The following is a 22,742-nucleotide window of genomic DNA, read 5'->3' as shown; positions in this document are numbered from 1 at the left end:
AAAACATTTCGTTTCATTTTAATACAAGTATTTTTTAAATATTATCTTCCGAATACATTATAAACGTTTTAAAAATATTTAAAATCAAAATCACACGTTTTGCTCCGATAATGAAACAGCGGAACGAAAATATTAGACAAATTTCTCGTGTTTTTTCATACCAAATGAAGTGTCCGATAATGGTCGTGAAGTAAAAAATGTATTTTTATTATGTTAATAAGTTAAAAAATGTGTCTCTATGTGTTTATAAATTATTGAAACGAAATATGTCATTGAGATTTTCAAGAAATATTTCAAATATCTTGGAATTAAATCTACAAGAAATCTTAAAGAATCTGTCGCTTGAGATATTTAGCAAAGATTACAGTGAAATATTTAGAAATTATTCTATGCTACTAGGGCGGTGTCTTCGCACCGCGTGAATATGTTTATTAGATACGCGCGATGCCTCCTCCGATGGTACAGGGTGCACCATTCGGAATCAATCTCCAGAGTGCATGCGAATCTACCTTAGGCGGTCAATTAAAGATTCCGGTGTCTTCGCACCGCGTGAATATGTTTATTAAATACGCCGAATGGTACAGGGTGCACCATTCGGAATCAATCCCCAGAGTGGATGCGAATCTACCTTAGGTGGTCAAGTAAATAATCCGGTGTCTTCGCACGGCATGAATATGTTTATTAGACATTTTTAAGATGCAAGATTGGAGTCCTCGTTTTACAAATATTAATTCACTTATTTGAAAACGATTTTAACTCGAAGTTAATTTAAGAAATGATTTTAACTCGAAGTTAATTTAAGAAACGATTTTAACTCGGATTTAATTTAAGAAACGATTTTAACTCGGTTAATTTAAGAAATGATTTTAACTCGGAGTTAATTTAAGAAACGAATTTAACTCGGAGTTAATTTAAGAAACGATTTTAATTCGAAGTTAACTTAAGAAACGATTTTAACTCGAAGTTAATTTAAGAAACGATTTTAACTCGAAGTTAATTTATGAAACGAATTTGATCGAAGTTAAGGAGATGCGAAAGTGGCACCCGAGGGGCAATCATGAAACTTTTCTTCGAACTGGAGGTAACGAATTGTTTCGAATTTTACGACGTGAACGTGGAGGCTATAAGGAAGGCCCTGACATCTAGGAAATTTAAATTGTTTCAAAATTTGTATGTAAGTGTTTAAACAATTCTTTTATTAAAAATGATTTTTCATGGGGGTCAGGACCTTTCATATAGCCTCCACATTCGTGTTGTAAAGTTTGAAATGATTCGGTACACCTAGTTCGGAGAAAAGTTTCATGACTGACCCCTTGGATACTACTTTCGCATCCCTTTAACTTCGTTTTAACATCCTTTCTTAAATTAAATGCGAGTTAAAATCGTTTTCAAATAAGTGAATTAATACTTGTAAAACGAGGATGTATCGTTGTCCGACACTAAAAGGGTTAAGTAAGGGAGTAAGCATGTGTGGTACATTTATAAATCATTTTATGGTTTCATGGATGGATTCGAAGATGATTTTAGGAAATTGGGAGGAAGATTGAGATAACGTGTCTGAAGACTTGAACAATTAGATAAATTTGAGTACTTCTTTTATAGTGACCTAAGGGCGACCCGACCGCCTGGGAAATGGGATCGGATGCTCCGGGGCTCGGAGTTTTCCACTCTACTGGTCGAAGTAAGCATCGGATGGGAAAGTATCTTAGACGAAAGTTGTAGGTCGTATTGTCACGGGAAACTTTCGTATTAAGGGTTTGGCTCGTGGCGGATCCTGTGTACGGATGTGGGCTGGGAAAGCGTGCGACTACGGCCTTTCATGGGGCGAGGGAAACTAATAGCTGAATGTTTTCTAAATTTCTAGGTGAATTAAGCCTCGGATCGAAAAGTGTCTTAGATAAAAGCTCTAACTTATGTTGTTACGAGAAACATTCGTGAGGGGCATTTTTCACTCCGCTCTACCTGTGCAACGAAAAATTACATTTGATCGGTACACTTGTACGTTCATTTATCGCGGTGATTTTTGTCACGGATCTAGGTTCCGTTAAAAGTAAAAGTTTATCCAGAATTCATCTTGAATTTGATTGCTATAAAGTCATAAATCTATCTGCATATACTAGTGAAATATTACGAAATATATTCCCTTTGACAAGCGATTAATTCAATTGTTTATGATTATGATTCCTTGAGGATGATTGCTTTAACGCGCGGCAATCATTCCCTAGAAGCACAAAATATTTGTCCTATATTTTCCATATATATAACGAATATCGTACATTTTGTAAATATTTAGCAAACATTTGAAATATTTGCAAAACGTTTACTTTAGAATATTATCNTATAAATAAATATTTAGAAATTATTCTATGCTACTACGGATTGTTTCACTTTTCCTTCGGTTCCGGGCAATTATCATAATTTCAAAGACAAAAGAGAAGTTACGACAAACGGACCGTAGTTTCGTATAATAAGGATATCTTTTGGCTCCAGAGAGACGGCCATTTATCGATTGCAATTTGAGATGATATTGGGCGCGCAACGCGTACGTATCTCAAAGTATCTCAACTCTCCGGGTCCAGTAAAGATTTAAGTCGCCTCCCTATTAAGTATGGAAATGTCGATATCTCGTTCTCGCAGATGAAACTAAATTGCCACCGTCTGGGCTTTGAAGAAATCGACGTTTTAATCGAGCTGCCACCAAGGGACGTGTCTTGTTTAAAGATGCTATTCGCTCTCAGCTTTAAACTTTCACCCTCGAAAACTGTCCCGACACTTTCCACCGCAAAATTTCGATTTTTCTATCAACCTAAACGTAGCCCTAGTAGCACAGAATATTTTCTAAATATTTCTTGCAATCTTTGCTACATATCTCAACGCGACAAATTTTTTTAATATGCCTCGTAGATTTCATTTGAAGATATATAAAATATTTCTTGAAAATCTCAATGNTTCTCTATATGTTTATAAATGATTGAAACTAAATATGTCATTGAGATTTTCAAGAAATATTTCAAATATCTTCGAATGAAATCCACAAGAAATCTTAAAAAATCTGACGCTTTAAATATTTAGCAAAGATTGCAAAGAAATATTTAGAAATTATTCTATGCTACCAGGGTCGACGTTGCTTATTAGTCGCGATCGGAGAAATAAAATTAAACGAGAGGAAAATATCCAGATGTTAGTATTGCAGATCGATTGTACGATGTGCACTCACATATAGGGTACACGGAGGTAGAGCAGTGAGCCGATCTGGGGCACCGAGACACAATTTCACTTTTTGGACAGAGGCCAGAACCGCATTCTGTCTAGAGTATAGATCCTACCGAACTACAACAATTGATTTTAAAGAAGTATCTACGCAAGGTTACTCTATGCAGGTAAAAAAGGGGAAAAGTATATCAGAATTAGACCGATTTCCCCGGGCGAGAGATCTGGTATTCACGGGATATCCATCCTCTTCGCAGTTAACAAAATTAAAAAAAGAAAAAAAAACGGATCTTTTTAAAAAGCACAGACGCAATTTGCGAGCGACTATCGGTTTGCCGATTCACACGTGCCAATTACGGGTCCAATTAAATGCGCCGAGTTCGCGCATGTCCTCCTCCTTGGTGAACCGTCTAATGGTTAAACCGGGTCCAAAAGAGGCTTGCAAAAAACGCCGCATTCAAAATTTAGAGGCTAATTAAGACCCAATTAAACGTGCAAAATACATACAGTAATACGTGGGGTAGGAAAGGCCTTCCCTCTCCCTCTTCTAGAGACGAAGACTGTTTCTCGCTGTTGTTCAATTCTCCTCTTCTCATTTTGTTCCCTTTCCGCAATACCTACAACAAATTTTGTATTGAAAGATAGAACAATAACCCATCCTTACATTGCATTAATGCAAATTACATTACATTACATTAATGCAAAATACATACAGTAGTACGTGGGGTAGGAAAGGCCTTCCACCTCCCTCCTCTACAGATAAAGATTGTTTTTCGTTCTTGTTCAATTCTCCTCTTCTCCTTTTGTTCCCTTTTCATACCTGAAAAAGAATGTTTATTAAAAAACGAAACAATAACCCATCCGACTACGTTATAATTTTTAGTTGCAATGGGGAGTATTGTTTAAGCGGTAGTACTTTTTCGCGTTCATGATGCTGTGGCAAAATGGGTAAAAAAATTCATATTTCCTTCAATATTCTTGTCTTTCCTTGCAACGTCCTTTTGTCTGTACGAGAGTCTCTCGCCTTGTTATAAAATCGATCGATTTTTTTCCCGTCCACCTATTGAACGTAGATAGTATGCAGATTAGAATCAATTGAGCCCTAATTAGGTTACGATAATTAAACGAGACCTGTTTTATCTCTGTATCATACCAGACGAGGGTGCTTTACTATTATGCTCGGAGCTTTAAAGGAGATCCAGAGACTCGTGGCCTTGATCGCTTTCCCACGTGGCACCGACAAACAGAATTCCAGAGCACGTGAATTTCTAAAAAATGGAAATATTACGGTCATTCGACGCCATAGGCTAAAATAATACAGAATAATCATGATTTATCTTAAATGTTATATCTTCTGTTAAGATGTTATGAAAGGGCCATATATATACATATACACACGCACATATATATAGTTATATATATTTTATATATTTAGTTATATATATAACCATTTCACTTTCATCATATATATCATTTATGTATATATATAACGTAAACAATATTTATAAGACTATTCTCCAAACTAGGTGCACCGGATCATTTGAAACTTCAGCACGCGATTATGTAGGCCCTAAGGAAAAACGTGGTACTCGTGAAACTTCATTAGATAAAAAATATTTATTCTTAGTTCTAATCTCGGATAAATAAATCAATTTTTCTTATCAAAAATGAAATTTCACGACCACCAGGTTCTTCTTTAGTGCCTCCATAATTACATACTGAAGTTTCTAACTATTCGGTGCATTCAGTTTGGAGAAAAGTTTCATAAATGTTTGGACGTTTTATGTATATGGAATGACTTTTTTATATCACCTTAAGTTAGGGACGTTGGGTAACTGAAGTGCTGATTAGTCATTCTAGTTGCCTCTAATCATTGTTAGTTTCAATTGATATATCTCATTCCTTTATTTTGATTATTAGAATCCATACCCGCAGAAGAGAAGTGCCGAAGATTTTGAAATTTCGATTTCTATGCGCGCTAATTTTCAAACTGCGTTTTTCAAGTCCCTCCAATTCCCACAAGATGGCAGCATACGACCTCACCTATGAATAAAATTTACTAAGAAGTCGCACATCGCTTTCAATGGAGGTATGGATGCATTACGTAAATGAACGTAAAATGTAGCGCCTGCAAATTGGAATTATTTAGTGGAACTCGGAGATTTTAGAATGATTAGAGTTCTTCATTCATGTAGTTATGGGCCGAACTTGGCGGATGTCCAGCAGATGTCTGTCTAATAAAATCAAGGAAATTGGATGCTGCGATTAAGAAAGTTCTTCATCTCTGAATCGGTAAACCCGTCTTGTATGGTTTTTAAATAACAATTACATATAGAACATAATACAGTAAAATGCCGCCTAAAAAAGCACCTGTACCCGGCAAAAAAACTGAGCAAAAGAAGAAGGAGAAAGTGATTGAGGTAGGTTAATTTTTGTTAACGTTACCATTAATGTTCGCGTGTCGACAATTCCTTGTATATTTCTTATTTTCTTTGTCCTTAGTAGGTAATTTATTAATTCCTTGCAGGATAAAACGTTTGGTATCAAGAATAAGAAAGGAGCGAAGCAACAGAAGTTCATTCAGCAGGTAGAGAAACAGGTGAAGACGGGAGGAATTAGTGCACGAAAGATCGAAGATCCGAATGCTAAGAAACTTGAAAAGGAAAGGAAATTAAAAGAACAAAAGGAATTGGCTCTGATATTTAAACCAGTCCTGACTCAAAAAATTGACAAAGGTTGAAGTATTCAATTTTCTATAGAATCATTGACTATCTATTTTGATTTAGAGACGATTTTCAATGATTGTGGATATTGAATGTCAGAACTAATTGTATCATATCTTTAATATTCCTTAGTTTCTATAAGATTTGTTATAAACGATATATTTGCCTTTTTATACAGATACCGATCCGAAGTCAGTTGTTTGCGCACTTTTCAAAAAAGGTGTATGCCTCAAGGGTGACAAGTGCAAATTTTCTCATGACCTTAGCATCGAAAGGAAAGCAGAGAAACGTTCACTTTATTGTGACGTCCGCAATGACGATGACAAAGAAACGGATACCATGGATAAGTGGGATGAAGATAAGCTGAAAGAAGTTGTCGAGAAGAAGCACGGATTAGGGGGTAATCGGCCAACTACCGACATAGTAAGTGTTCCGAGGTTGATCATGCAGAGGACTTTACTAGAACAGATTGATTAACTATGAACATTACAAAGATCTGCAGACATTTCCTAGAAGCTGTAGAAAAGTCCAAATATGGCTGGTTTTGGGAATGTCCCTCTGGTCAAAAGTGCATATACAGACACGCATTACCACCTGGATTTGTACTAAAAAGAGACAAAAAGAAGGATGAGAAGAAAGATGAAATATCTTTGGAAGATCTTATAGAAAGAGAACGAGCCAACCTGGGAGCAAATCAGGTATGATTATACATACGATTCACTATTTTTAAAATAATAAGTGTTTGTATTCTTTCATCGAAATTGTACTAATGGTTTCACGGTTCGATAGACGAGAGTCACATTAGAAACGTTTCTGGCTTGGAAGAAACGAAAACTTCGTGAGAAAAAGGAACAGGCAATTAAGGATGAAGAAAAGAAACGCAGTGATTACAAAGCTGGACGCCAAGTTGGCATATCTGGTCGAGAGATGTTCTTCTTTAACCCGGAACTTGCTGCTGGAGATGGTAATTATAATTTCAGTTAAAATTAAAATTTTAATCGTAAAGTTAATTCAGAAGAAATATATACTATCATCTGGGATCGTTCACAACAGGTATCGATGATGGCGATGAGGCAATTTCTTCTTACGTCCGTGAAGAAGAAGAAGAAGGGGATGATTTAGAATACCGGGAGCTTGATGCAGATCGGCTCGCATTAGATGTTTCCGAAGCCGATTCAACGGGGATAACTGTTGCTGAAAAAGATAGATTAGCTAATAAGCTGAACTCTCAAGTGAACGGAGAACCATCTTGTAAGTTCTGGACTTGTTGGCTAGATAGTTTTGAAAACTATCCACATATTTGATATTTTCAATGAGAATATTTTATTTAATGGAAGATTTTAATGTATTAACAGCTACTGCAAGTGCAGAAGGTGCCACAGCATTAGCCATCAATGAAAATCTCTTTACGGAGGAAGACCTTGAAGGACTTGAAGAAGAATTAGGGGACCTGGACCTAGAGGAGTGATCCAGATGTCCCCTTTCTGTAGCTCCTCTCCATGTATCTTTATAAATATTCCATCTTATTCTTCGAAAATATCTCTTAAATTTTCTTGTAGTCGAGTGTGTCGATCCAAATTGAAGAGCCATGTATTGATTACCCCAGCCAAGCAATCATAAAAGAGAAAATGCTTCGGAAATTATTAATGGAGAAGGGATACATTTGCATATTCATTGTGCCTTGGCTGCTATATAATACATCAATAATGGTGTGCATATCCTCAAATTACTTATGAAAGCATGTGGACATAGACATTTCATAACTGACAGATATAACAGTACGAAATACATTCGGTGTGGAAGTAATTATTATTTTGAATGAAGTAGAGTTATTCCATTCCTGTCGGAGTTTATTCTACGAGTTCTGTGTTAATACCTTGTAATTAAATTAAAATTTTAAACTGGAAATAATAGCCTTTTTCTGTGACAAATGACGAGTGCATTAGTTCCTTCTCACTTTACTTCTTTTATGCCTTTCCCTTTAACTTCCCTTTTATTTTTAATAATAATTTGTTACAATGCTCATATATGAATTTTTATTGAATTTCGTAATTCGCGGCATTGATGTTTACTACATCATGGACATAAGAATGCTCATCTCTGGTGTAACGCTTATGCACTACCGCCATCTACGGTTGGAGTAAATCTTCGCGAACTAAATTATTTGGCGGATTCTTCAAATTTATTTATTAAACGAAGGGATATTTTCGGGATTTAAATAGTACTTGCAATATTTAATAAGACAAAAATATAAATTATTGTAAATGTATAAATATTTTTCGTTATATAAATCGTGTTAATATAAAATATTTTATTATAATTAGTTTCATAGATTCTATAGATCGCATTTAATCTATGAAACTAATTATAACAAAAATTAAAAACAAATCAGAGTACTTACTTAAAGCAAACATTTGTATATATAATTAAATAAAAAATAACGCATTCTTATATGTATATTGAATATTCAAATTAAACTTAAATTAAATAAAAGCAATACATTTTAATATATACTTAAATTATCGACTTCAGCAATACTTACAATGTCTGTAATACCACTTGCACTTTCACTATGTTTTGTTAATAATAGAGTTGGCACTGCATTTTTCCTCAGAATTGGCTTTCGTGTGAGAGGCACGAAGCATTCGGATGAAAAATGCAGCGAGCAAACTCTATACATATTGTGCAGTTTCCTCCCCTCGATATTCTTCAAAGCTTCATTTCCGATAGCTTCCAGCCAGGTCTTCAACATCTCTGGATTCGTTGGGAAGCGATGGCTGGATTTAAATGGTTTTTTCGATAGACATCCTGGGACGACGCATCTTGTACAGGATATCGTCTTCTCCACGATTATCTGCAATGATGATTCAAATGAGTTATTACATTTAATAATTATAGAAAAGGGCAATCTTTCTCTGTATCGATATAATTTTTTATGTACAAATCTATCTTAAAATCTATGTTGCCTGCGGCAGATATACTAATCAATATTGTTTTACATTTCAAAATTAAATTAATACAATTAGTTTCAAAAATATTTTTAAACAATTATGCAATAAATTTCTTATTGTAATGAAAAATTTGACAGAGACAAGCTATTGATTCAACATTAACAATCATTAAATGAAAATATTACCTGTTGAAAAAAATAGATGGTATGCCGAAACATGATGTTCGGTGGTCAGGAATGTTTCTTTTGTAGTAAGAACATTATTACATTTGTGTGTACCAGTTTAAGCAACGTCTGTTTTAATCATTGCAAGTACTTTTTAAATCCCGAAAATATCCCTTCGTTTAATAAATGAATTTGAATAGCCCGCCAAATAAGTTCGCGAAAAAGGTTTACTCCAACCGAAGATGGCGGGAGTGCATAAGCGTTACACCTGGTTACCCCCCCAATACATGGCAGTTTCATACCCCTGATTTTGTTTAAAACGTTGATTGTTGCATTGTAATGTGTTAAAATTTTTTATACAAAACCGTGGTCACCATTATTGTTTACATTTTTTAGTATTGAGAATAGTGTAGTGTGTTTATTTTATTAATTATATTTGCATCGAATTTGAACTAGCATGGATGAAGGTATTTCATAATATTATTATTCATTGAAATTTTCAAATAGTTAATTATAAATAATATAATTAATTAATAATTAATTATAATGAGATAATTAATATTCAATATGAATAAAAAAGTCATTCATTATATACTTTTCATGTCATGTTATAATAACCAGTAAACGGTACTTGGAATATAATATTAAACGAAGACAGTTATATTTATATTCTAGCAAAAATGATGAAAACACTCCACTTGTAAGATACTGATTTCAATAATTCCTGTTTAGCTTCATCGACACCTCGAGCTAAGCGGCTAAAGACTGATAAAACTGGACGCCTATCAGCTTTGGAAAAACTGAAACAACTGAAAGGCAGCAAACATAAATATGAAGTCGAGCAGATGGAAAATGTTTATGATGAAGTAGATGAAAGAACATACAGTAAAACAGTTTTGGAAAGACAGAACGACGATTGGATTGTCGACGATGGTAAGTGATATCATTGAAGATGCATTTATTAATGCCGTAATAGAAACATAATAACTTTATTATATATTTATATTATATATACTTCACAGGGGGAAGTGGATACGTGGAAGATGGTAGAGAAATATTTGATGATGATCTCGATAATGATAGCATTCGACAAGCCTCAAAGGATTCAATGGCAGGCCCTAGGAAAAAGAAAAAGGAAGAAAAGAAGAGCAAAGGGAACATTAGAGACATGTTCATGAATATGTCTACAAAGCAGAAAACTGCAGAGAAACTTGACGACGATAACATTTTAGGTGATCTTATGTCAGAACTTCAAAATGAAAAGTCTACTCCAAAGCGCAAACAAGTACAGTCCCGAAATAAATTTGCTATCACTCCAAAAGCTGCTGTTACGTAGGTATTTAAATATTAGTATCTGAATTTATGGTAAACACATTCATGAAATGTATTGCTTTTCTTTTTATAAAATCAGTAATAAAACGGCTCGCCAGGAAGCAGATCGCAATAATAGTATAAGTCAAACTATACAGAATGATGAGGACTCCGATGAAGCAATGTTTGATAAACCAGCGTCTCTTAGAAAGGAGAAAAATGAAAAGAAAAGTTCTGAGACATCTGTAAATATTGAAAAATCCTCAGTGTCGCAAAGTAAAAGCCAAGAAATAGACAGTGACAGTGACTTTTGCGGATCTCAAGATATCACTGCAGAGTCTGTACTCAAAAGTAAAAATACTAACACGTCATTAAGCCAAATTATTGAAGATGATACAGAAGATATTGATAAATATGTTGGAGATGTAAGTATTTCATGACATGTATATCCATTTTGACTGATAAATCAACACATTTTAATCCTTATTAAATTAATTTTATAGCTGTCAAATATAGATTTTGAAAGTGATAGTATTGATATGAGTGCGTCATTTGTACAAAAAACAACCACGGATACAAACGTGCCTCAAGTGGAACAATTGGACAAACCAAAGGAAACAATAAAAACTGATAAATTAAAAGTCTTGTGCAAAGATGTTGAAGAAAAGATAGTTGAATCTGAATTATTTAATGAAGAATGGGAGACGAATTTTGGAATTCAGCAGAACGAACCTGATATTTCTATCAATACAGAGGATTTACCGCTCACTACAAACAATAAAGGTGAAAAGGTTTTTCGATTCTTTTGGTTGGATGCCACGGAAGATCCTTACAAACAACCTGGAATCGTACATCTCTTTGGAAAAGCTTACGTTCCATCTGCAAATATATACGTGTCCTGCTGTATCATGATAAAAAATATCGAAAGACGAATTTATCTTCTTCCCAGAGAATATGTAAGTTTTATATATATAAGAACTGATATTTTCATTTGATTTGTTTATTCAATATTTGGTTAATATATTTCAGACTAAATCTGAAAACCCAGATCCTGATTCAGAAAATAAACAAGTCTCACTTTCGGACGTGTATAAAGAATTCAATGAATTAGCCGACAAGAAAGGAATTAAAAGCTTCCGTTCCTGTAGCGTCTCAAAGTACTATGCTTTCGAAAAAGAAGGCGTACCAAATTTCTCTGAATACTTGGAAGTAAGATATCCTGCAACATATCCAGCTTTAGATCCTGATTACAAAGGGACTACATTTGAAACCATTTTCGGAACGTCAGTGAATGCTCTTGAATTGTTATTAATAGAAAGGGATATTAAAGGTCCTTGTTGGTTGGATGTGAAAAATCCATTACCAGCTGGAAACTCTGTTAGCTGGTGCAAAATACAGGTAATTATACATTGAGGAAACTTATGAAAAATTAAAAAATTTGCCACTAGTTCATGTCTAATATACTTAAACTCTCTCCAGGTAAATTGTATGAAGAAAGAACACATTTCAGTTTCTGAAAGTACTGAAAACAAATCACCTCCACCAATGATAGTTGCAACATTAAATGTGAGGACGTCATTAAATTCTAAACTGCAACAAAATGAAGTCGTCATGGTGTCGATTCTTCTTCATAATAAATATAAAATCGACAAACCGGCACCTAAACCACCATTTGAACAGCATATGTGTTGTACGTTTCTTAAATTTTAGTTTGCTTCTTTTTTTCAATTATCTGAATTATTAATTACATTCTTTTCTCTCCTAAATAGTAATTACTAATCCAAAGGATACGCCATGGCCTATGCATGCGCGCGATACATTGTCAAAAATCAAACATACAAAAGTAATCCGATGTGAGACCGAACTCGACTTACTCCAGGAGTTACTCAATATCATTCATAAAGCCGATCCAGATTTAATAGTGGGATACGATTGTGGGTTTCAATTAGATGTACTGATGCATCGAATGTTTACTTTAAAAGTGCCAAATTGGAGCCGAATAGGGAAATTGAAACGCTTGGTGCCACCGATCTTTAAGGTGAATACAAATAATAATATTACTTGTCACGAGAGAATTAATGAATAACAAATGATTTATTCAAATTTCGCAGTCTAAAATCAATCTGGCACAATCCTTTACTGGACGCCTTATATGTGATATACAAAATTCTGCAAGAGAATTGAACTTGAAGGTCCGGAGCTACGATTTGCAATCACTATGTACAGCTGTAAGTAATAACGTCTAAAGAATTTACTCCTAATAATGTTTTCTCTCATTATCAACTAATGTTGTGCATTTGCTTGTTAAGGTTCTTAAGAAATCGGAGAATGAATGCAAAGAAATAACCCCTGGAGAATGCTCTAAGTACTATAGTTCCAATGAAAAACTGCAAAATCTAATACGTATAACAATGAGAGAAGCTTCATACATCATTACGATCATGTTTGATCTTAATGTAATGCCACTTGCATTGCAAATTACTTGCATAGCTGGTAAGTTCTTCAACACGATTATATTTTTTCACGTTATACTTAAGAAAGTTTGTTTAAATGTTATATCTTAGGGAATATTTTATCAAGAACATTGACAGCTGGCAGAGCGGAGAGAAATGAGTACCTGTTGTTGCACGCATTTTTTAAAAAGAATTACATAACACCGGATAAACGGCTTAACAAGAAAGGAAAAGATGATACAGCGAATAGTAAGTTTCATAATCAGTTCGGTCAAGCTAACAAAATTCTGCTTAACGTTTGACGTCTCATAATATTCTCCCTTTTCCTTAATTAACTAGATCTTTTCTCTTTCCAGATAATCCTCGTAGAAAGAAAGCGGCATACGCTGGTGGTTTAGTTTTAGAACCGAAAAAGGGATTTTACGACAAGTTAATATTACTTATGGACTTCAATTCCTTGTACCCCAGTATTATACAAGAATATAATCTATGTTTTACAACCGTGCCTGGTGCTGCTTATGCTGACAGTAAGGTACATTATTAAGATTCTAAACGATTAATAAAAACATAAGTAAGAACATTCCTATACGAAAATCGATTTAATCTTGTACATTTAATCGATGATCAATAATTTAGGATTTAAGTTATCCAGAATCGGATTTGGAGCCGGGAATTGTCCCAACTGAAATTCGTAAACTGGTGGAAAGTCGTGTAGAGGTAAAAAAGCTGATGAAAACACCCAATCTTCCGGCTGAATTAAAAATGCAGTACAATATCAGGCAAATGGCATTGAAATTGACTGCGAATTCTATGTATGGATGCCTCGGAGCTAATCATTGTCGTTTCTATGCCAAAGGATTAGCAGCTCTAGTTACAGGTAATCAAAATATGTCCTGTAATCATTCTATAATTATGAAATATGCCTGACAGAAAAATTGACACTGGCTCATCGGCACCACTACAACTGCACAGCGATGTCAATTGGAATATTTTCTACGACTTACAATTAAGAATAAGTAACATCAATTTCTATTCATAAATCTATACCATCTTACTTTAGCAAAAGGTCGGGACATTTTACAAAATACGAAGCATTTAGTCGAAACCATGAATTATGATGTGATTTATGGGGACACTGATTCCATCATGATCAATACGAATATTCTTGATTATGAAGAGGTGTTCGCTGTTGGGAAGAAGGTAATTTTTTTAAAGCATGCCAATTACGTTTTAATATAAAGACACGCTTAACATTTAATTGATTGATAACGTCTAATCTAGATTAAGCAAGAGGTCAACAAGTTGTACAAAAAAGTAGAGCTCGAGATAGACGGAGTGTTTAAATACTTACTCCTTCTGCAAAAGAAGAAATATGCCGCGGTTATAATAAATAAACTACCAAATGGACAACTAGAAACGGTACAGGAACACAAGGGTTTAGACATTGTAAGACGTGACTGGTGCCAATTAGCATGCGAAACAGGAAGGTAGATAAGCAAAATTCAGCTGTAATCTTAACATTACATATGCCGATGACTAAATTGATACGTGAAATTATTATTTCAGGAACATTTTAGACCAGCTTCTGTCCGACCAGTCGACTGAAACACGACTAGAAAATATATTCGAGATCTTACAAACTGTTGCCAAAAACGTGAGAGAAGAGAAAGTACCTTTGAAGTCCCTACTTATCACGAAGCAGCTTTCCAAAAATCCGAACGATTACCCTGACAAGAAACAAGCTCATGTTAACGTTGCCCTTAGATCTAATAAAGAAGGTGGACGAATGTGGAAGATCGGAGACGTTATTTCATACATCATTTGCGATGTACGTCATTTCATTTCTATCGTTTCAAAGTCCTACGATATATTATCACAGTTAATTCACTCTTCCTTACGTTTCTCTTAGGACGGAACTGATAAATCGGCAACTGAAAGAGCATACAGCGTCGATGAATACAAGAGAAGCGAGACATTAAAGATCGACGTTAATTATTATTTATTAAGTCAGGTTTTACCTGTTGTTATTCGGCTTTGCGATCCAATTGATACAATCGACGACGTACTGTTGGCAACGCATCTAGGTAATTAACTCGTCAATTGCAACAAATTCAAAACATACTAGAGCATCTACTACGTTAATTATTTTAAATTGTTATATTTATTATTTTAAATTGTCAGCATTTGCTGGACTATGATTTCTTATAATTTACTTTTTCAAACAGGACTGGATGGAATTTATAAATCCAGACGAGTGATCCACGAACGAGAAGATGAGGTAGCAATCCCATTAACCGATGAGGAAAGATTCCGATACTGTGTGCCCTTGAAATTCAAATGTCGAAATGAGAAGTGCCAAACGGATATCATCGTTAAAGACATTGTGACCAAATCTGTAAGTGATCTGAGGCTCGTTAAACGTAGTTGCTCCTTAAAAGAATAATAATTACACTATGATTTCTTTTCGCAGTCCGCAGGTACTCGGTTTTCATTAACTACATGTTCGAATGAAGAGTGTCGTGTACCACCTTGGACATATTCGAAAGCCATTGAAAACGAGTTACAATTAGCTATCAGGCATGTAATTAGCGAATACTATGGAAGCTCATTGGAGTGCGAAAATCCCCTGTGTTCTTATGTAACGAGATCATTGCCATTAGATTTTGAAGGAAATCACCCACAGTGTACCGAGTGCGAAGATGGTTGCATGCACAGAATTGTATGTCCTTATCGATAGTCTCCTATAATTCTAGACATTATTTAAGCTAAGGGAATGGAACATATTTTGACTTTTACTTATTTCTTTTTAGTATTCTGAAACTATGCTGTACACCCAGTTCTGTTACTACCTTCATCTATTTGACCGACGTCAACCGGTTTGTAAAAGTGAGTAAAAAATATTTTTGTAAAAAACATTAAGTTGGTTCACGTGCAAGGATTTAGATTTGTCATTAATTTCAACTCCCAATTACTGGAATAAGCTAGTTTTGTATTAACACATTAGCGACCGCTGACGTGAATTCACGTCATTTTAAATTCTATTGATGCCGCTGACGTGAATCACGTCCATAACGATACACGATACAAGTTTGCGGCAACAAGTTTCAGAATTTCATTATTTTCCCCGGTACTCGGTATTTGAAACGGAAAAAATTTGCCGGTCGCTAGTGTGTTAAAATACTTTGGCAAAATGTATAATATATATATTTCATTTGTTATCAGATTTGATAAAAGCACAGCCACGTGAAGTGATTGCAGTATATGATACGCTTAAAGAGACTGTTGAGAAGTACTTGAAGCGGAATGCGTATTCCGTCGTAGATCTGGGCAAATTATTTACCGAATTTGATAAAGACGAAGATATTACAGATTTGCTGCACGCAGACGAATTAGAGGAAATTGAGGATTTCGAAATGTCGCTTAATAACTAAAGAATTATCTTAAATATAGTAGTCAGGAGATCCCAAGGCTCATTTCTCCCATAGCTTTCACATAGTCCTCGAAACGTATGACCCAAGTTACTGTAAAACATTATTTTATTACTCTATTATAACTTGTCAGCTGTTGTACCCTCGCTTACCGTATGTACAAAGAATACAAGATATTTGTTTATTAACGTTTAATTTTCTTTCTTTATAAAGTGCACCCTTTAAAATTGTGTATTTAAAATGGTAGTCACGAGAAATAATCTTTTCCCTATGACTGTAACTTGCTCGTCAATATATTAATAAGCTTCTGGATAAATAATGTGGATACATGATTGACATGCAATGATAGAGTTTACAAACTTTTATTTTCCAAGACAATACTTATCGGTGTAATAAGAGACACTTTCTATCGTACTGTAGTCAAATATAATTACATTAGGTAATAAGGTCAGCGAACGTATGGAGTATGTGAACGAAGCTCTGGAAGTTATCTGATAATGATTCAGTCATTAAAATGCGTAAATAATAAACTTAAGATATGTTTAGACAGGCAGATTCAGGTGTATAACTTTAAAAAAAAAAGTGATGTGTGCGATAGATTACGGCCAAACTGATGATAAAAAATAAAATACGTAAAACTGTAACATAGGCGGTGAACGTGTTCTCCAATAAGTCAGCACGGATAATGAACTCTGGAAAAACGTTTGTATAACATAAAAATAATAGATTATTAGCTCATTTCATCAGTGTTGAACCGCAATCTAATCCTAATCTATATACGTAATACTTTCTGAACAAATTTTCTATTGGTTTTATTAAGCACGTATTCTCAATACTAACCAATTGTTAAAACTTAAAGCTTAGACTGCGCTTACTACCTAAAAGTTCACTTTTTGTTCACAGTTGCCGCAATCTTTTGGTATATTTCAATACGACACTCATCACATATTGTCACTCATATAACCCAAATGATTTTTTACTTAAATTTAATTCGATGCTTAGCAATCTTTTTAACAAATCTTCAACTATTTCAGATATTCAACATGACAATTAGCCATATAAAAGATTTTGATTTTAATCGTAATTTGTCTTTAGTATATACAACTCGTACAGAATTAAAAATCCGTAAAACCTAAGAAAAATATTTCCGCGCATTCATTGTAAAATATACAATACAAGTGCTTAAAAAAAAAAATGATACATTGTGAATTATATTGCGGATTATTAATATGCAAATATGAGATAAAGTCTACCTAGTAAATGTATACTTGATTAAAAAAATAATTACTTTAGTAATATGCTCGAGTAAATACATAAATATCGCTTTATGAAATGATCGAATAAATGTGCAGTCGACGATGCCGCCTTCCACATAAGTTATTATAAAATCTCATGATTCCATTATGATTATGTTTCTGTAGCTTTTCAATTCTAATAAACCACTGAATCACGTGTTGAAGAAAAAAAAAAGTGTAATGTAATCCACATAGCAATTTTGATTTGAACATTGCGATTTGGTGCTTAAACACAATAGGAATGAAAGCAAATAATAAGTTATTTATCACAACTCTTTACCTTTCCACAAAAGCTGTTTTTGGAAGATAAAAGTTCACTTTTGAACAATCTTTCGATCCTTCGCCTTTCACTCGTCTCTGAAAGAGTACTGCTCTCTTAACCTTATCTGTGCTGAATTAAATCATTCTCCGTCACGTTTGAGATATTGTAAAAATTATATGGCAAATTTGGGGGTAAAAAATTTTGCAACGCAGCTGGGACAGCATTAAAGTATGTAGTGTTTCGCTCTCGAAACACTGTGTCTTGAACAGTGACTGGAATGTCCGTCTGAAAAGTTTGAATAGCTGTGGTAGGAATAGTTTGCACAACAATTGGTTGGGCAACTGTTGCATGTGGCACAGTTTGGATTACCTATCAAAGAAAGAGTCAACAGATAATCATATGTGTGGCATTAATCAATTATGATACTTGATTACTTATAAAGCCCCACATCACACCGTTCTGCATCAAATGAGACATTTTCCTGATATAGTGTATGGTACGATATAGTAGAAATAACTAAAACTACCACTTACTTGGACCGTTGTTGGAGTTGTATGTGATACAGCAACCGGACGACTTTCTTGTGCATTCGGCTGTGGCTGTTGTTGCTGAATCGGTTGGGATTGTTGCAAATGTTTGGTATGTGATGTATTAATTCCGTGTCTGCGTTTCATGTGCTTATTGTAATTCGGCCAATTAGTAAAATGATGCTGGCACTCTAAGCAGCTGTATGGCCGTTCACCAGTATGTTGTCTCCTGTGTGTCTGTAATTATATTTTAATACATTATTTTGACTGAATCGATGAAGTTCAATTAATACTTGTTAGAGGATATATACATTTTTTATAATACTTGTACTCTTACTCACTGTTAAAATTCCTTTGAAGCGGAAGCACTTTCCACAGAATTCACACGTAAATGGCATAGCTCCTGTGTGAATTCTATGATGTTCTCTCAAGGTTCCCTTCTCTCTAAATGTGCGTCCACATACAGCACATTGATGTGGCTTAGCACCCGTATGGACTGTTTCATGTTTTTTCAATTGCAATGGTGTCTTAAATCTAGAAGAAAATTTATTTTCATAACTAATTTGACAGAAGAAATAGTACTAGATACTTAAATGTGATCGATTAGTTTTCTTACGCTTTCGAACATTGCGAACAGCTATAAGGCTTATCAGCTGAATGCGTTAAGAAATGAGCCTCCAAATTTCCCTTCTGTATAAAACTTTTACCACATTGGTCGCAGGTAAAATTTCTAACGCCAGAATGAATACGTTTATGTGTAACTAGATTAGGTTTTGTCGAAAATCTGAAAAATCACATTTTACTTTAAGTGTTCCTATCCGATTTATAATTTTGTACTACAATGTGTCACCTTACCTTTTGTCACATTGATCACAGGGAAATCGATTCTTCATGGTCTCTGGTAAATGACATCGACTGTGTATATACAAAGCACTTTGTTGTCTAAATGCTTTTCCACACGTTTGACAAACATGTGGGCGCTCTTCACTGTGAACGATTTTATGTGAATCTAAAACCTTTTTGTGAACAAAGGACTTTCCACAATCCTCACAACTGTACAAAATATATTAAAATGAACATTGAATATAAATTTTTACTGAACGTCTGCGCTGATCTGTAACTGATTTTATGGTTTTAACAAATAAGCAACTTACTTGAATTTTGATTTGTTTTTATGCCGTTTGACATGTGTAAGAAATCCATAGTACTTATCATAAACTTTACAACACTGAACACACATGTATTTTGCTTGTTGATTATGTATTGTTTCATGATGTTCCTCTAATGCTTCTAAACTTGGTAGTTTATCATTGCAATCGGTACAAAGCCAAGGATATCGAACAAGATCCTTTGCTCTCTTGCGTCCAGGTTTAGGAGGTTCTGCAGCTCGAGCCTCTATTATTTTCATGTCTGACTCGGTACCTGAATTAAAAAAAAAAATACATCTCATGTGTAATGTACACAAACTAATGATTCCATACACAATCACAATTTTTAAATTATTTATTTAATTTAACATATGATGAATATGAATATGTAGATGAAGCTCTCGACTTCTTACCTGTCATATAATTCTCCGGAATTTTTATGTTAACTTTCAAACTTTCCGTGTCATCCTGTTCTTCTTCCAACTTAGATGTTAAGTCCAACTCCAAGTCCTCCATTTTTTGTGCTTGTGTTTTCTTTTTCAGTCTCCTTCTGGTTTGCTTAGGCAAGTTCTTCTTTTCCGAGGTTTTACATGACTTTTCTTTAACAACTTCCTGCATTTCCTCTATCTTATATTTGGCAGGATCGCTTTCATTATTGTCATCATTAAAGTAAGTATCGCTAATATCATTCACCGAATCGCTAACATAGTTATCAGGCAAATGACAATTCACAATTCCCTCGGTGACTTCTTCTTTGGGAAATTCTATGGATTTTTCCACATAGTCTAGGTTCGGCTCTAATTGCGACGGTTCAGACTTTGGGTCTATTAATAATTGGCGGAGTGAATCTTGCGCTTGATTTGTTTTCTCATAGAATTCACTGCATTGATTTAAGACGGTGCAACAATCGATGCATATCGACAACGGTAAACCATCAGTGATAACAACCTAGAAGAAAATTGAAAAAAAAAGTTACATTACATAAAAAGAATACGTACAATGCTGCCTTTATAAAGAACATAACTAAAAGTAGAAGTACGCTACTTAAAAAACCGATAGGATCTTTGACCATTCCAAATAATCAACTAAGCTGATTAATCTACTGGGCTATTCCTGTACGTTAATTGGAGGCACTAGGAGTTCGAAAAGTACCTGTATGGCGTTACTTTCGGTAACAGTACCCAAGGAGAACCGAAAACAAAGATTTTCTGCGGTCGTAGCACAGTGCTCACCTGGATTTGCAAACACTTAGCAATTTTGCTCTCAATCCCCAACTTTTGGCCCTCGGCGTCGTAAATCCCAATGAAAGTATCTTTGGTTTCGGCACACAGCCGGCAAAGTTCCGGCTCCGTCATCATTCGTTGGGACAATGGGATAGTATATTCACGGCACTGGTCATTATCGAGTTGTTAATTCTCCGGCATCTTAAGGTTTCGCTCTCGCAAGAATTCTTGGTAAACAAAAGATCAGCGAGGACGCCAATCGGAGGGCGGACATGTTGCTTCCGCGGATCTGCGAGTGTACCCTTTTAACTCTTCTTTTTTCCTCTCTCAGAGATGGAAACGTTACTCGAGTCCACTTTCGAGCTAATCAACGGAAGCAGCACGGAATTATACGTGTCACGACATTATTTTATGAACATTTTGCATAAATTTCAGATATTATATGTTAAAAAGTGTTCTGCTAGTCTTACGCATGCTTGACGGATAGCGCCACTTCGCCCTTGCGGTCGAATCTCACACTAGGGCGCGGGAAATTTCAAACCTCGCCATCCCAATATCACGACCAAAAATCAAACACACCTTAGAACTAATCGAATTCTATGCCTCAGATAAATACTTAATAACAAGAAAGACAATCTACTCAACCTATCAGTGATCAGTTTCCTAGCCTTTTGTACTTTTTCTATGCCTACAAGTGCTGCAAATTCCATGCATCCAAATGCAGCTAACGTTACATCCCGGGCAAAATGCGGGAAAATTCAAACTGTACCGGTTATAATTAGCTTCTTAACAGTACTGACTTAATCCACCCAGGTTTTCTACTTAATAAGGAGGGAATTAAATTTTACGATACTATTACTCGAATGAAGTCGTTACAGGTACTCCGGTCAATTCCCACGTGTTACTGGTTACTCGTAATATATATACGTATATAAGAGATTTATTTTAACTACCCTAGCTGCATTACTACAAGAAGTGGACTTTCAATGGCTCGTTGAAATCGGCAGTAAATCAGGTTCCACAATTTCTATTACCCTAGGGCAATTAATGTACTCTCTGTACACATATTCAATTTTATTTCAAGGTAAATTAACATCGCAGTATCACCCTGACTTAAGAGTAGACCTCGTTAGCGATCTTCTATCGGATTACGATAGATTTACGATGAATTTCATTACAGGACAAATATCCGGCATAAACAATGCGGAGTAAAAATACTCGTTTGCTTTGATCCACCTTAATGGAGAAGTTTGCCGTTTTTACTTAAGTAGCACTCGGGTCAATGGTTCTGGGTCAGTCACATAACGAACACATGATGAACACATAATGGCATCGAACGGTACTTTGGAATATTTTCTGGCCATGTCCATATTGGGTTACGCTAATTACCCGCCATTTGCCAAAATCCCATTAGACAAGGTTTTGCCGGCGATTAATTGAAACTGTTCATTTAAACGGCGTTAAATCCGTACATGTATAATGTACATAGATTGGAAGGATTTTTGTAGAAAAATCATTTCAACAACGAGGTTCAATGAAAACCTAAAACTATCTTCGTTTCCCTTTTCTAGTATCAGGATTCAACGAACAAGGCAAGGTTTTGCCAGCGATTAATTGAAGCTGTTCATTTAAACGGCGTTAAATCCGTACATGTATAATGTACATAGATTGGAAGGATTTTTGTAGAAAAATCATTTCAACAACGAGGTTCAATGAAAACCTAAAACTATCTTCGTTTCCCTTTTCTAGTATGAAGGTTCAACGAACGAGGTCGATGACCCCCATGAGTTAATGATAAACCCATCGAATGGGGCAGAGAACAGAAGATTAACTAAATATAATGTACGTAGATTAGAAAGATTTTTTAGACAAATAATTCCATCGACGAGGATTAATGAAAACCTCCTAAAACTACCTTCGTTTCCCTTTTCTAGTATAAAGGTTCAACGAACGAGGTCGATGACCCCCATGAGTTAACGATAAACCCATCGGATGGGACAGAGGACAGAGAATTAACAGATTTTTCAAATTCTTCTCGGCGAGCTCC

At 34.9% G+C, this 22,742-nt stretch overlaps 5 protein-coding genes across 6 annotated transcripts in view; 2 read left to right on the top strand and 3 right to left on the bottom strand.

Moving 5' to 3' along the window:
* LOC105700096 (transmembrane protein 151B) overlaps nt 1-3,776 on the bottom strand; it is a gene marked incomplete at its 3' end in the record, with an annotated part of 12,665 nt that extends 8,889 nt beyond the window's left edge. The window contains exon 1 of the mRNA XM_023433021.1: nt 3,718-3,776. The remainder of the gene's footprint in view (nt 1-3,717) is intronic.
* LOC111673860 overlaps nt 1-3,806 on the bottom strand; it is a 9,087-nt gene extending 5,281 nt beyond the window's left edge. The window contains exon 1 of the mRNA XM_023433022.1: nt 3,726-3,806. Coding sequence (XP_023288790.1) covers nt 3,726-3,806 — 81 coding nt within the window. The remainder of the gene's footprint in view (nt 1-3,725) is intronic.
* Nucleotides 3,807-5,418: 1,612 nt separating this feature from the next.
* Nucleotides 5,419-7,576, top strand: LOC105700097 (zinc finger CCCH domain-containing protein 15 homolog). Its single transcript, XM_012425683.2, has 7 exons — nt 5,419-5,630; nt 5,738-5,945; nt 6,112-6,356; nt 6,428-6,631; nt 6,723-6,897; nt 6,987-7,184; nt 7,289-7,576. The coding sequence occupies exons 1-7, from the start codon at nt 5,562-5,564 to the stop codon at nt 7,399-7,401; spliced, it is 1,212 nt and encodes a 403-aa protein (XP_012281106.1). The 5' UTR covers nt 5,419-5,561; the 3' UTR covers nt 7,402-7,576.
* Nucleotides 7,577-8,627: 1,051 nt separating this feature from the next.
* On the bottom strand, nt 8,628-21,171 carry LOC105700116 (zinc finger protein 583). 2 transcript variants are annotated; one of them, XR_001104099.1, is made up of 9 exons: nt 20,705-21,171; nt 19,886-20,420; nt 19,479-19,746; nt 19,180-19,377; nt 18,941-19,108; nt 18,666-18,858; nt 18,331-18,561; nt 17,816-18,166; nt 8,628-8,787 (listed from the first exon to the last, which is right to left on the bottom strand). XR_001104099.1 is itself a non-coding variant. In XM_012425719.1 (8 exons), exons 1-8 carry the CDS (start codon nt 20,828-20,830, stop codon nt 17,918-17,920), a joined length of 1,968 nt encoding a protein of 655 aa, XP_012281142.1. In that variant the 5' UTR covers nt 20,831-21,171; the 3' UTR covers nt 16,587-17,917. The 2 variants fall into 2 exon arrangements, 1 of the variants encoding a protein (XP_012281142.1); XM_012425719.1 differs by lacking the exon at nt 8,628-8,787 and having other exon boundaries at nt 16,587-18,166.
* On the top strand, nt 9,318-16,428 carry LOC105700115 (DNA polymerase alpha catalytic subunit). The gene is made up of 21 exons (XM_012425716.2): nt 9,318-9,515; nt 9,781-9,981; nt 10,071-10,380; nt 10,460-10,784; nt 10,863-11,315; nt 11,389-11,757; nt 11,839-12,049; nt 12,129-12,397; nt 12,471-12,587; nt 12,669-12,852; nt 12,924-13,061; nt 13,169-13,344; nt 13,449-13,689; nt 13,873-14,012; nt 14,094-14,299; nt 14,379-14,640; nt 14,722-14,896; nt 15,038-15,207; nt 15,283-15,531; nt 15,623-15,698; nt 16,035-16,428. The coding sequence occupies exons 1-21, from the start codon at nt 9,506-9,508 to the stop codon at nt 16,241-16,243; spliced, it is 4,491 nt and encodes a 1,496-aa protein (XP_012281139.1). The 5' UTR covers nt 9,318-9,505; the 3' UTR covers nt 16,244-16,428.
* Nucleotides 21,172-22,742: the final 1,571 nt, after the last annotated feature.

This window comes from Orussus abietinus, unplaced genomic scaffold, assembly GCF_000612105.2.
Source record: "Orussus abietinus isolate OABI.00-Male unplaced genomic scaffold, Oabi_2.0 scaffold535, whole genome shotgun sequence".
In the NCBI taxonomy this organism is placed as follows: Eukaryota; Metazoa; Arthropoda; class Insecta; order Hymenoptera; family Orussidae; genus Orussus; species Orussus abietinus.
The sequence above is the reverse complement of the archived record's forward strand: the minus strand, read 5'-3'. Positions and strand labels throughout refer to the sequence as shown.